The 15,416-nt window shown below is 42.1% G+C and overlaps 1 protein-coding gene across 6 annotated transcripts in view; it reads left to right on the top strand.

Annotated features, from left to right (window-relative positions):
- TMEM266 (transmembrane protein 266) overlaps window positions 1-14,648 on the top strand; it is a 69,988-nt gene extending 55,340 nt beyond the window's left edge. For 3 of the 6 annotated variants that reach the window (XM_056572947.1, XM_056572948.1, XM_056572949.1), the window contains exons 9-10: window positions 13,048-13,110; window positions 13,576-14,648. In XM_056572947.1, coding sequence (XP_056428922.1) covers window positions 13,048-13,110; window positions 13,576-14,108 — 596 coding nt within the window. In that variant the 3' untranslated portion in view covers window positions 14,109-14,648. The remainder of the gene's footprint in view (window positions 1-13,047; window positions 13,111-13,575) is intronic. The other 3 variants (XM_056572952.1, XM_056572950.1, XM_056572953.1) reach the window with 1 other exon arrangement.
- The last annotated feature ends 768 nt before the right edge of the window (window positions 14,649-15,416 follow it).

Raw genomic sequence — 15,416 nt, 5'->3', positions numbered from 1 at the left:
TAGAAACCTTCTTTCCTCTAAACTTAGAGGATGCCCCCTTGTTATAGATACAATAATGGGTATGAATAGATCATGGGACAGATCTCTGTACTGTCCCTTGATATACTTATACATAGTTATTAGGTCTCCCCTGAGCCTTCTTTTTTCTAAACTAAATAATCCTAATTCTGATTATCTTTCTGGGTACTGTAATCCTCCCATTCCCCTTATTACCCTGGTTGCCCGTCTTTGAACCCTTTCCAGCTCCACTATATCTTTCTTTTACACTGGTGCCCAGTACTGTACACAGTATTCTATCTGTGGTCTGACTAGTGATTTGTACAGCGGTAGAATTATTTCCTTGTCGTGGGCATCTATGCCCCTATCGATGCACCCCATGATTTTATTTGCCTTGGCAGCAGCTATCCGACACTGGTCACTACAGCTAAATTTACTGTTAACTAAGACTCCCAAGTCCTTTTCCACGTCAGTCTTCCCAAGTGTTCTCCCATTTAATACATAATCCCAGCCCGGATTTTTCCTCCCCATGTGCATTACCTAACATTTATCAGTGTTGAACCTCATGTGCCACTTCCCAGCCAAAACCTCCAACCTATCCAGATCCATTTGTACAGTGCACTGTCCTCTATTGTGTTAACCGCTTTACAGAGTTTAGTATCATCTGCAAAGATTCCTACTTAACTATTCAACCCCTTTGCAAGGTCTTTAATGAATATATTAAATAGGACAGGACCCAAGACTGACCCCTGTGGTACACCACTAGTAACTGTCACCCAATCAGAATAAGTACCATTAATAACCACCCTCTGTTTCCTATCATTGAGCCAGTTACTTACCCACTTACACACATTGTCCTCCAGCCCAATCCCTCTCATTTTATGCACCAACCGTTTATGTGGCACCGTATCAAATGCTTTGAAAAAATCCAGATATGTGACATCCAGCGATTTCCCCTGGTCCAGTCTGGAGCTCACCTCCTCATAAAAGCTGATCAGGTTAGTTTGACAGGACCAATCCCTCATAAAGCCATGCTGATATGGGGTCATACGTTTATTTTTATCAAGATATTCCAAAATAGCGTCTCTTAGAAAACCCTCAAACAATTTACATACAACAGAGGTTAAACTAACAGGCCTATAATTCCCTGGGTCACCTTTTGTCCCCTTTTTAAATATTGGCACCACATTTGCCATGCGCCAGTCCTGGGGAACAGACCCTGTTACTATAGAGTCCCTGAATATTAAAAATAGGGGTCTATTACATTACTTAATTCCTTTAGAACACTGGGGTGAATGCCATCTGGACCTGGCAATTTGTCTATTTTGATTTTTTGTAGGCGGCCCTGTACTTCTTCCTGGGTTAGACAGGTGACCTGTAGTGGGGAGTTTACCTTATCTCGCTGTGTTTCACCTGGCATCTCATTTTCCTCAGTGAATACAGTGGAGAAGAATTTGTTTAATATATTTGCTTTTTTCCAGACCCCGTTTATAATTTCTTTATATCGTTTTTTTAAAGGCCTACACTTTCATTTTTGACCTTTTTGCTATTTATATAGTTAAAGAACATTTTGGGGTTTGTTTTACTCTCTTTGGCAACAAGTCTTTCTGTCTCTCTTTTTGCAGCTGTTCCATGATGGGAGTAGTAGTAGTCCCTCAGCACTGCAGGAGTCTGCTGATGTCACCTCTTCTGAGCATGCTTAGAAGTAATAACGGATATTATAAACCAGGTGCAAATGGATGACATAAAGGCTCATCCGTTTGCCATAGACTTCAATGTTAAAAATAACAGCCGTTAATTTACCCGTTTCTTCCGTCACAATTAACGTCCGTTATTCATGACGAGTCATAACGGATAATGAAAAAATCCCAAAGACTTGAATGGGATTTTGTAACGGATGTTTAACATCTGTTTTTAAAGCTTTTCTAATGGACGTTTATAACAGATCTTTTAACGGATGAATTTTATAGTGTGAAAGGGGCCTAAGCCAAAAACACAGCAAAAAAAAAATGCTGTGAAGTTGCTGCACACAGACACATATCAATATATCTCCTCTACAGAGCCAGCAGCCACATCACACTGATAAATCCTTGTTGTCTCAATGAGGACAGCAAGTAGTGACAAACTGTATACAATCTGACACTATTTATCAAGCTCCGTAGATTTTTTTTTTGCGTAAAAAAAGTTGCACGGACTTTTCTATACATGCTGCGACTTTTAGATTTTTGCTTATTCCAAAGCACATTTCTGAAATCTGCTCGTAATTTTTTTTTTCTTCCTTTGCAGTGGTCATGTATTTATCAAATGCGATAGCCGCTATTTATTTATGAAGAAAAAAAGTTGCATCTTCATTTAAAAGTTCCATAAGTATTCCAGGTCCAACCTGGCTTACAGAAAGTGCATACGTCTGTAGAAAAGGACACTGAAGGGGTATTCCGGGCAAAAACATCTTATCCCCTATCGAAAGGATAGGGGATAAGATGTCTGATTGCGGGTGGCCCGCCACTGGGACCCCCCGCAATCTCCCTGCAGCAGCCCGCATTCTACGCATAGCTGCGTCTGCAGTTTCAGAAACCGCTGGGCTTACGAGACAGGGACGTGACGTCACATCACGCCCCCTCCATTCATGTCTATGGAAATGAATGGAGGGGGCGTGATGTCACGTACCCGTCTCGGAAGCCCGGTGGTTTCCAAAACTGCAGATGCAGCTACGCATAGAATGCGGGCTGCTGCAGGGAGATCACGGGTGGTCCCAGCGGCGGGCCCCCCGCGATCAAACATCTTATCCCCTATCCTTTGGATAGGGGATAAGATGTTTTTGCCCGGAATACCCCTTTAACACCCACTTTAACAACTGTTCTTGTTCTGCATCATGAAACAAAGCTACTACATTAATGATAATTATAGAAAACATTTATTATATAACTAATACCTCTATTAATTTTAAGGTTGAAAATACTTACTGCTCACCTTGTTTATTTTAGGACATGTACATGCTGGCGTACCCACTACATTTAAAAATTAATGTTGTGTTAAAATAAAATAATATATATAAAAGAAGAAAGCATAGTCCAGCAACTCACCGCAAAGTAATGAATCAGCATCTTCGGGCTGCCATGGTAAGCCGGGATGGTGCGGGAAGCTAAGAGGCCTCTGAGCTTCCCGCACCATCCTGGCTTCCCATGGCATCCCGATGACGCTGATTCATTACTTTGCGGTGAGTTGCTGGACTATGCTTTCTTCTTTTACATGTATTTTCAGTCTACTGTTCCTTTGCACCACCGTTGTATTCCGATTTATTGAACCGATACCTACTATGGAATCTCACATGCACGTGTCAGTTTTTGCCAAGGTGTGCTAGTCAGGTGCCTCCAGTTCCTATTTTCCTCTACGTTATCTGCTTAAAATAAAATAAGGCACAAAATAATTGTGTAAGAATTTTTACAGACTATGTAAATAACCCATATGTGGCATTAAAATTTTTCCTTAAAAAAAAAGAAACATCCACAGTAACACAGCTTCATGTACATTTTGGGGTGGGTAACATACCGAGCCATTTTTTAAAATTATCTTCTTTTTTTTTTTTTTTACGGCTTCACTATTGTTTATGCGCCTGTTGGTGCTTCCTGATGTAAACTCCGGCCTTAGCGCATCGACGCAAGACTCCGCCCACCAACCTCACAAAATGCGGGTTCAAAAGTAAACAAAAAAGCCTCCAGAGTACGGATATTCACTGTGTGGCATAGTATGTTTTTAATATTTTTTTTATTTCTGAGGAGGGTGGATGAGTTGTTGCGGGATAGTTGGAGTGCAGTTATTTAGTGCCAGGCAGGCCAGTCAGGGTGTCACCCGATGCGATACGCCCCCCCTCCCCCATCACTCTCTAGCAATGCTACTGGTAATAAAGGGTAGATAAAGAACTTTGGCTATTAACATAAGGGAAAACTTTTCTGCTTTAAAAAATTCTTTTGTAAGCGGGTTTCCTGGGTTTTGCTTATGTGCGATTTATTTATCAAGGTCGTGCAACTATTTGATAAATAGGTCGCGCGACTATTTGATAAAAAGGTCGCATGTAAGCAAAAGTAAGTTAAAAAAAATAAAAAATAAAAATTGTCATATAAAACCCATACGTTTGAAAAGAATGATAATTCTCCTTCTATATCTTTCTCTGTGATTTTAATAAAGATGTATTGTTGGTTATATCAAGCTTGCCCTGTTTACTTTCAGTTAATTTTTCTAATGTTGTGTTAGTCTTAAAGGGGTAGTCCAGTTAAGTAAAATATAATTCTCTCATGTAATGATATATATATATTCCCAAGCAAGTATTTATAAGTAATTCACCGTTGCAGAGCTTTATAAAGCACTTATCAGGAGAAATAATATATCCTGCGTCCACTCTGTCTGGGCTTTCTTCCCCTAACTGCTTCTGGCCCCCACCCTTGGAGGCAGAGATCATGTGACTTTTATGTTGTCTTTGGGGCCTGGCTTCCAGTTCCATCTCTAAATTTGTGTTTGCCAAGCCCCCAAGAAGCATCTGCACATAAAAGGGAGTTAGGGTGTTCAGAGGCCGAGGACTTGGCTGCAGAAATCTTTAGCTGAGCAGAAGAGAGATAAAAGAGGATGCTGTGTTAGAAAAAGTGTCAAATGTTGGGGAAGCAGGAGAAGCAGAGGTGTATGTGTGTAAGTCTCATGAAGCAGAGCTGTGGGTGTGCTTGTGTTTGTCTCATGAAGCAGCACTGTGTGTGTGTGTCTCTTGAGCAGAGCTGTGTGTGTGTCTCATAAAGCAGAGCTGTGTGAGTCTCATGAAGCAGAGCTGTGTGTGTATGTGTGTCTCATGAAGCAGAGCTGTAGTCAGCTACGTTACCTCCAAGACCCAGAACATACTACCTCTGAAGCTGGGACCTCGGAGCCTGCAACTTGCTCTGGAGCCTAGCTTACTACAGCATCTCTCTGGTAAGCCAGGCCTATCTTGCAACATGGCTCCCCACCAGGGTGCCTTCAGCTGTTGCAAAACTACAACTCCCAGCATGCCCAGACAGCCTCTGGTTGACTGGGCATGATGGGAGTTGTAGTTTTGCAACAGCTGGAGGCACCCTGGTTGGGAAGCACTGATTATATATAATATATAAAAATGTATGTATATACAGGTTATTGACTTGGCCAAGATATATATCTATTGTATAGTCTAGTGTATATAGCAGTGTTTTTTCCAAAAGTTTGACCATCCAGCTAAAGTATAACTCCCATTATTGTGCCCTGTCAGCTTTTTACTTGGTGGGTATGCTGTGAGTTGTAGTTTATCCATAGGACATTTTTTGTAAATATATACACACACACACACACACACACACATATACCGTACATACAGTCAGGTCCATAAATATTGGGACATCGACACAATTCTAATATTTTTGGCTCTATACACCACTACAATGGATTTAAAATGAAATGAACAAGATATGCTTTGTCAGCAGATTGTCAGCTTTAATTTGTGGGTATTTACATCCAAATCAGGTGAACGGTTTAGGAATTACAACAGTTTGCATATGTGCCTCCCACTTGTTAAGGGACCAAAAGTAATGGGACAGAATAATAATCATAAATCAAACTTTCACTTTTTAATACTTGGTTGCAAATCCTTTGCAGTCAATTACAGCCCTAAGTCTGGAATGCATAGACATCACCAGACATTGCTGGGTTTCATCCCTGGTGATGTTCTGCCAGGCCTCTACTGCAACTGTCTTCAGTTCCTACTTGTTCTTAGGGCATTTTCCCTTCAGTTTTGTCTTCATCAAGTGAAAGGCACGCTCAATCGGATTCAGGTCAGGTGATTGACTTGGCCATTGCATAACATTTCACTTCTTTCCCTTAAAAAACTATTTGGTTGGTGTTGCAGTATGTTTTGGGTCATTGTCCATCTGCACTGTGAAGCACCGTCCACTGAGTTCTGAAGCATTTTGCTGAATATGAGCAGATAATATTCCCCTAAACACTTCAGAATTCATCCTGCTTTTTTCATCAGTCACATAATCAATAAATACAAGAGAAGCAGTTTCATTGGCAGCCATACATGCCCGCTATGGCATGACACTACCACCACCACGCTTCAGTTATGAGGTGTATGCTTAGGATCATGTTCCTTTCCTTCCCCATACTCTTCTCTTCCCATCACTCTGGTTCAAGTTGATCTTGGTCACATCTGTCCGTAGGATATTGTTCCAGAACTGTGAAGTCTTTTTTAGATGTCGTTTGTCAAACTCTAATCTGGCCTTCCCATTTTTGAGGCTCACCGATGGTTTACATCTTGTGGTAAACCCTCTGTATTAACTCTGGTGAAGTCTTCTCTTGATTGTTAAATTTGACACACATACACCTACCTCCTGGAGAGTGTTCTTGATCTGGCCAACTGTTGTGAAAGGGGTTTCCTTCAACGGGGAAAGAATTCTTCGGTCATCCACCACAGTTGTTTTCCTTGGTCTTCCGGGTCTTTTGGTGTTGCTGAGCTCACTGGTGCATTCCTTCTTTTTAAGAATGTTCCAAACAGTTGTTTTGGCCATGCCTAATGTTTTGGCTATCTCTCTGATGGGTTTGTTTTGTTTTTTCAGCCTAATGATGGCTTGCTTCACTGATAGTGACAGCTCTTTGGATCTCATCTTGAGAGTTGACAGCAACAGATTCTAAATGCAAATAGCACACTTGAAATGAACTTTGGACCTTTTATCTGCTCATTGTAATTGGGATAATGAGGGAATAACACACACCTGGCCATGGAACAGCTGAGAAGCCAATATTGTCCCATTACTTTTGGTCCCTTAACAAGTGGGAGGCACATATGCAAACTGTTGTAATTCCTATACCGTTTACCTGATTTGGATGTAAATACCCTCAAATTACAGCTGACAGTCTGCACATAAAGCACATCTTGTTCGTTTCATTTCAAATCCATTGTGGTGGTGTATAGAGCTAAAAGTTTTTGAATTGTGTCGATGTCCCAATATTTATGGACCTGACTGTATACACTGCTCAAAAAAATAAATGATACACTAAGATAACACATCCTAGATCTTAATGAATGAACTAAATACTTTCGTCTTTACATAGTTAAATGTGCTGACAACAAAATCACACAAAAATTATTAATGTAAATCAAATTTATCAACTAATGGAGGGCTGGATATGGAGTCACACTCAAAATCAAAGTGGAAAACCACACTACAGGCTGATCCAACTTTGGTGTAATGTCTTTAAAACAAGTCAAAATGAGGCTCAGTAGTGTGTGTGGCCTCCACGTGCCCGTATGACATCCCTACAATGCCTTGGCATGCTCCTGATGAGGTAGGGGATGGTCTCCTGAGGGATTCCCTCCCAGACCTGGACTAAAGGATCCAACTCCTGCACAGTCTGTGGTGCAACGTGGCATTGGTGGATGGAGCAAGACATGATGTCCCAGATGTGCTCAATCGTATTCATGTCTGGGTAACGGGCGGGCCAGTCCATAGCATCAATGCCTTCCTCTTGCAGGAACTGCTTTGCCTTTCATTAGGAGGAACACAGGGCCAACCGCATCACTATATGGTCTCACAAGGGGTCTGAAGGTCTCATCTCGGTACCTAATGGCAGTCAGGCTACCTCTGGCAAGCACATGGAGGGCTGTGCGGCCCCATAAAAGAAATGCCACCCCACACCATTACTGACCCACCGCTAAACCGTTCATGCTGGAGGATGTTGCAGGCAGCAGAACGTTCTCCACGGCGTCTCCAGACTCTGTCACGTCTGTCACATGTGCTCAGTGTGAACCTGCTTTCATCTGTGAAGAGTACAGGGCGCCAGTGGCGAATTTGCCAATCTTGATGTTCTCTGGCAAATGCCAAACATCCTGCACAGTGTTAGGCTGTAAGCACAACCCCCACCTGTGGATGTCGGGCTCTCATACCACCCTTATGGAGTCTTTTTCTGACCGTTTGAGTGTATACATGCACATTTTGCATGGCTCTGGCAGTGTTCCTCCTGCTCCTCCTTGCACAAAGGCGGAGGTAGCGGTCCTGTTGCTGGGTTGTTGCCCCCCTACGGCCTTCTCCATGTCTCCTGATGTACTGGCCTGTTTCCTGATAGCACTTCCATGCTCTGGACACTATGCTGATAGACACAGCAAACCTTTTTGCCACAGCTCGCATTGATGTGCCATCCTGGATGAGCTGCACTACTTGAGCCACTTGTGTGGGTTGGAGACTCTGTCTCATGCTACCACTAGAGTGAAAGCACCACCAGCATTCAAAAGTGACCAAAACATCAGCCAGGAAGCATAGGAACTGAGAAGTGGTCTGTGGTCACCACCTGCAGAACCACTCCTTTATTGGGGGTGTTTTGCTAATTGCCTATAATTTCCACCTGGTGTCTGTTCCATTTGCACAACAGCATGTGAAATTGATTGTCAATCAGTGTTGCTTCCTGAGTGGACAGTGTGATTTCACAGAAGTGCAATTGATTTGGAGTTACATTGTGTTGTTTAAGTGTTCCCATTTTTGTATTGCTAAATTGTGTGTGTATGTGTTATATGTGTGTGTGCACAATTACTTATATGAAAAAATACATATATGTGCGCATATATATATATATATAATTTTTTTTTTTTTTTCAAATATATTTATATATGTGTGTAAATGTAATGTGTTTAGTGTTTTTTAGTAGAGCTTTATTGGGGAGATATATCTGTCGGCACTGTATACTTATGCTACATATATATCATATAAACACGTATGTACAGTGGGGCAAAAATGTATTTAGTCAGCCACCAATTGTGCAAGTTCTCCCACTTTAAAAATAATGTAATTTTCATCATAGGTATACCTCAACTATGAGAGACCTAAGTATTTGGTCACCTACAAACAAGCAAGATTTCTGGCTCTCACAGACCTGTAAATTCTTCTTTAACCCCTTAAAGGATAGCTCCCACCATCACTTTTTTTTCTGTCCCTGCCTATTACCAATCTATCCCTAACCCCCTCCCTGCCTTAAATTTTTTTTTTTTTTTTACATATTAAAAATGCTTTTTTGTTTGCCTGGTAGCGTGCTCACTACCAGGCAGACTTCCCCAGCAGGCACAACGTCACTGATGCCTGCTGGGGCCGGCACTTCCGCCCGTAGTTGACCTATACAGGGTACCTCCAGCTGTTTCCCCACTGCAACTCCCAGCTTGCCCTCACATCTATTGGCTGTCAGGGCATGCTGGGAGTTGTAGTGAGGAAACAACTGGAGGCACCCTGTATATGTGAACACCGGAGCACATACCGCTCCCCGCCGTGCAGCCCGCAACCCCCGGCCCCGTCGCACCGCTCAACTCACTCCCCCTTAGTTCACCCAGAGTACCCCCTTCCCGCTGCGCAGCCCGCAACCCCCCCCCCCCCCCTGGCCCCGCCGCTCCGCTCAACCCACTCCCCCTCAGTTCACCTATTCAGTGTCCCTCCAGGCTTCCCCACTACAACTCCCAGGGCATGCTGGGAGTTGTAGTGGGGAAACTGGAGGCATACTGTATAGGTGAACAGTATACATAATACAGTGAACATAATACTTTACCTTGTCTCCGAGCCTACATGCGTTCTCTTCCTTCAAAGCGCTCGCTCCCGCCTGTCTGATTGACAGGCGGGAGCGAGCACAGCAGTGATTGAATTTCAACTCGTTGCCAGGCTTCAACGAGTCGAAATTCAGTGGTGACGTCACAGCTGAATGCATTCGGCCACTAGGAGGGCGACCCCTAGTAGCCGAATTTAAAAGTGATTTTAAACTGTTTTAAAATCACTTTTTTTAATTAAACTATATTAGAGATATATTGTAGTACTTAAGTACTACAACATATCAATTTTTTGTTTTCATGTCAGTGCCCATTTAAGGACGCAGGACGTAAATGTACGTCCTGGTGAGGTGGTATTTCATGCACCAGGACGTACATTTACGTCCTAAGCATAACCGCGAGCATCGGAGCGTTGCCCGGATCATGTGCAGCAGGTCCCGGCTGCTGATCGCAGCCAGTGACCCGCCCGTAATGGCGGACATCCGCGATCCTGCGGATGTCCGCATTAACCCCTCAGATGCCGTGATCAATACAGATCGCGGTCACTAAAATGGATGATCGGATTGCCTGCATCGCTGCCGCGGCGATCCGATCATCCAGCACGGCAGACGGAGGTCCCCTCAGCTGCCTTCCTGGTGTCTTCTGCTCTGATCTGCCTTCCCCCAGACCAGAGCAGAAGATGACCGATAATGCTGATCAGTGCTATGTCCTGTGCTATGTAAATATCGGAACTATTAAAATAAAATGTTAATGATACCGTACAGTGAACGGCGTGAACGTAAAAATAAAAAAAATCCAAAATAGATGCTTTTTTATAACATTTTATTCCCAAAAAAATTAATACAAAACGGATTAGAAGTTCTATATAAGCAAATATGGTATCAATAAAAAGTAAAGATCACGGTGCAAAAAATGAGCCCTCATACCGCCGCTTATACGGAAAAATGAAAAAGTTATAGATCTTCAAAATAGGGGGATTTTAATCGTACTAATATGTTTTAAAAGTTTGCGATTTTTTTTTTAAGCCCAACAGTAATAGAAAAGTATGCTATCATGGGTATCATTTTAATCGTATTGACCCAAAGAATAAAGAACACGTGTCATTTTTACCGTAAATTGTACAGCGTGTAAACAAAACCTTCCAAAATTAGCAAAATTGCGGTTTTCTTTTTAATTTCACCACACAAATAGTATTTTTTTGGTTGCGCCATACATGTTATGGTAAAGTGAGTGATGGCATTACGACGTACAACTGGTCGTGCAAAAAACAAGCCCTCATACTAGTCCGTGGATGAAAATATAAAAGTTACTATTTTTTGAAGGCGAGGAGGAAAAACGAAAACGTAAAAATGTAATTGTCTGCGTCCTTAAGGCCCAAATGGGCTGCGTCCTAAAGGGGTTAAGAGTCTCCTCTGTCCTCCACTCATTACCTGTATTAATGGCACCTATTTGAACTTGTTATCAGTATAAAAGACACCTGTCCACAACCTCAAACAGTCACACTCCAAAGTCCACTATGGCCAAGACCAAAGAGCTGTCGAAGGAGACCAGAAACAAAATTGTAGACATGCACCAGGCTGGGAAGACTGAATCTGCAATAGGCAAGCAGCTTGGTGTGAAGAAATCAACTGTGGGAGCAATTATTAGAAAATAGAAGACATACAAGAGCAATAATCTCCCTCGATTTGGGGTTCCGCGCAAGATCTCACCCCGTGGTGTCAAAATTTATCACAAGAACGGTGAGAACAAATCCCAGAACCACACGGGGGACCTAGTGATTGACCTGCAGAGAGCTGGGACCAAAGTAACAAAGGCTACCATCAGTAACACACTACGCCGCCAGGGACTCAAATCATGCAGTGCCAGACGTGTCCCCCTGCTTAAGCCAGTACATGTCCGGGCCCTTCTGAAGTTTGCTAGAGAGCATTTGGATGATCAGGAAGAGGATTGGGAGAATGTCATATGGTCAGATGAAACCAAAGTACAACTTTTTGGTAAAAACTTAACTTGTCGTGTTTGGAGGAAAAAGAATGCTGAGTTGCATCCAAAGAACACCATACCTACTGTGAAGCTTGGGGGTGGGAACATCATGCTTTGGGGCTGTTTTTCTGCTAAGGGACCAAGACGACTAATCCGTGTAAAGGAAGCATTTCAAGGTGGTGGAGTGACCTAGCCAGTCTCCAGATCTCAGCCCCATAGAAAACCTTTGGAGGGAGTTGAAAGTCCATGTTGCCCAGCGACAGCCCCAAAACATCACTGCTCTATAGGAGATCTGCATGGTGGAATGGGCCAAAATACCAGCAACAGTGCATGAAAACCTTGTGAAGACTTACAGGAAACGTTTGACCTCTGTCATTGCCAACAAAGGGTATATAACAAAGTACTGAGATGAACTTTTGTTATTGACCAAATGCTTATTTTCCACCATAATTTGCTAATAAATTCTTTACATTCAGACAATTACATTTAGACAATGAGATTTTATGGATTTTTGTTCTCATTATGTCTCTCATAGTTGAGGTATACCTATAATGATAATTACAGGCCTCCCTCATCTTTTTAAGTGGGAGAACTTGCACAATTGGTGGCACACTAAATACTTTTTTGCCCCACTGTATGATGTTAATCATTGCTATATATATAAGATCCCAAGAAAAAACTGACAGCACTCAAGAAGTTAAACAATTAAAAAGTGTTTATTGACCCATGGTCAGCAGTGGATGCAGCGTTTCGACAGCCTCACGCCGTCATTCTCAAGCAATGTGCATGCTTGAGAATGACGGCGTGAGGCTGTCGAAACGTCGCATCCACTGCTGACCATGGGTCAATAAACACTTTTTATGCTTGTTTTACTTCTGGAGTGCTGTCAGATTTTTCTTGGGATCTTGGATTTCTATACTTGGTCTGTGACTGGGACCAAGTAACTACCCACGTGCACCCGATAACTCTATTTGAAAGGTTGTGCTGCTTCCGCCATTTGTTTCTTTCTAAAATATCTATATCTCCATGGGCTTTCTGGGAAAAGGAATATGTAAAGCAGCTCGTCACCTTCACAGGTAGCATTCCCTGAAGTCAGCTTCGGCTCCAATTACAGAGTCTCAAAAACTGATCGGGATGTGATGCCAAGCCAGAATTCTCCTCAGAAGGGAAGTGGACCCATCTGCAGACAGCTGTTTCGGGGGATATATATATATTTATATATATATATATATATATATATATAATATATGTTAATGGGCTGTTTTAGGGCTAATATATTGGCAAAACGGCAAAATGATTACTATTGTGAAAGGTACAGGCTGTAAAACAGGTTTCTTGCTGATAAAAGCAGGATGGGAATGGTTGCTGGAATATTTCAAGATTTAGTTTTTTTCTGGTCACATGAATGATAAAGGAAAAAAGTTGACAAAACCTTGTGTAAACAGTACACCATTTATTAAAACTACATTCACTAGAATTACATTTTTCTTTTTTCTTTGCAGAAGTGATTATGAAGGATGACATGAACAATTACATTACCCAGTATTATAATGAAGCCAGTAGTGGTAAGTTTGGATTGCTTTCCATGTTAGAAGATACTTGTACATATATACTTGTTATCATACAATCTTCTCTTGCATGCATTGTAGTCCAGTTGAGTTTAAACTTTAAAAACCAAAGTTAAGTTTGGATTAAAGGGTTTATCCAATAGTTTAAAACTGATGGCCCATCCTCAGGATCGGCCATCAATATTAGATTGTTGGGGGTCCGACACCTAGCACCCCCTGCTGATAAATTGTTTGAAAAGACTGCAGTGCTTGCAGTATTTCCATTCAAGTATTTTAGCCAGTATTTGTTGCCACAGCCAGGAGTGGATCGGGAACATAGAAAAACTATAATGGAAAGTTTTGCACCCTTTTCTATAATTTTAGACTACACAGTTACAGAAACCACTTCCACAGGAGGTGGTGATGTTGCTTCTTGATACCATTTGTCTTATGTTATGGAATTTCCAAACCTGTTTCCTACAGAGAGTGGTGTTCCTGGGACATGTATAATCACTACAGCAGCTATTGATGTCCATCATCACCCCAACATATCATCTGACCTATACTCAGCCGAAATCCCGTTCAATGCAGAACAGGTCAGCAACTCAAGCAGTATTACCTCAGTCAGTGTATCAAGATCTCCAGAGAGCTCAGAAACACTAGCACAGAGTATTAGCAGCCAAGTATTTTGCTCCTCCACAGACTGCAGTACCAGAGAGGAATCCACAGAATACTCTCCTCTGGCTCAGCCCATCAAAAACAGAGTGAATAAAACAGTTGTACAGGAACTGTTGTCTTCCCTTTCTGACGACTCGTCCTTCATTCAGAAAGGGCTGGATCCAGCCAATTTACACCTCAGCAATCCTGTAGGTTTACGCACAGGAAGTCCTAGACATGGGCTAAACATCTACAACAGGGTAAATCGAGAGGGCTTAGGAGTCTTTCATGACAGGTCAGTCATCCCACTCAATCTCTCTCTCCTAGAGAATAAGCCTATAGATACAGAGTTAAAATAAAGCAGAGCCTTAGATTAATACCTCCTCAGTGGAATACACAGCATTAGATTCTTACAAGCCAATCGCCGTTCCTGGTGCTATAAAGGCTAGTAGATTTATCTGCATTGTTCAGAGCTAAACATGACTTCTTATCCAGAGATCATCCAGTCCAATTGGATTCCGGTGAATGTGATACTGTATTTAAGCCAAATGGAGTTCATTATTCTCAGGAGATGTAAGAAATTCCTAAATACCAATGTGCTGCTGGACCTCACACTAGAGTTTACAAGAATAATTCATTAATGCATGCATTTGTGGACAATGAACTTTGGGACATTAATACCCTGGACACAAAGTACCCAGATATATCTGGTGAGCAGGTATGACCACATAGCTGCAATATTTCCTTAAACCGTAGCTACAGATTTTGTACAAATTCTGCAATATTTTTTAATGCACACAAAGTTTTGGGAAATCCAAGTAATAAAATATCCTGTACAAGTACATACATAGTCATGTTTTTTTTATACATAATTATGTCCTTATACAGTCATGCCAAAAACTTTGAGAATGACACAAATTTTGGTTTACACAAAGATTGCTTCTTTATGGGAAAACTGACAGCAGGGTCACCAGCACTAACCTGAATATACAGGTATCTAGGGTTTGGGACCCTATTCTAACGCTTCTTGACGAAAATGGGTGCAGTTGTACAGGAGATATGTTGCTACTATGGCCTGGCCCTTTCTTCTTCACTCTCAAGGCATGACAGGGGTGGTGACATAGGCCAGAACTGGAAGGAAAATGCGTTGCTCATACAGCAGCAGCAACCAGTCTCCATTGCTCAGAAGACAAAATTACCATATTAGCAACAATATAAATTTCTTCTAAATGGTGGCACCGATCTCACGGTAAAAGCATTAAAAACAGGATCATTCCCATCTATCTATTTATTCAGGTTAATGCAGGGGACTCTGGTGTCCATTTCTTTTTAAGGGAATGTTCACACTGAGGAATTAGAGAGGAATTTACTTGAGTAATTCTGCTTGCTTATTCTGCTCCAATTCCACCTTGAATGAAAGTTCCATTGTCTTTAATGGACTAACTGCCTCTCTGTTCACACTGAGAAATTTTCGCTAGCAGAATTCAGACACTGCATTCTATTCCACCAGAAGATTAACCTCTTAAGGACGCAGGGCGTACCTGTACGCCCTGCGCCCAGTCACGGTATTTAAAACGGGTCACGCCGTGACCCCGCATCACACCGGGTCGGTATCGGCGGCTTGATGATAGCCGGGACCCTGGGCTAATACCGCGCGGCACAGATCG

The sequence above is a fragment of the Hyla sarda genome, chromosome 4, assembly GCF_029499605.1.
Source record: "Hyla sarda isolate aHylSar1 chromosome 4, aHylSar1.hap1, whole genome shotgun sequence".
NCBI lineage: Eukaryota > Metazoa > Chordata > Amphibia > Anura > Hylidae > Hyla > Hyla sarda.
The sequence above is the reverse complement of the archived record's forward strand: the minus strand, read 5'-3'. Positions and strand labels throughout refer to the sequence as shown.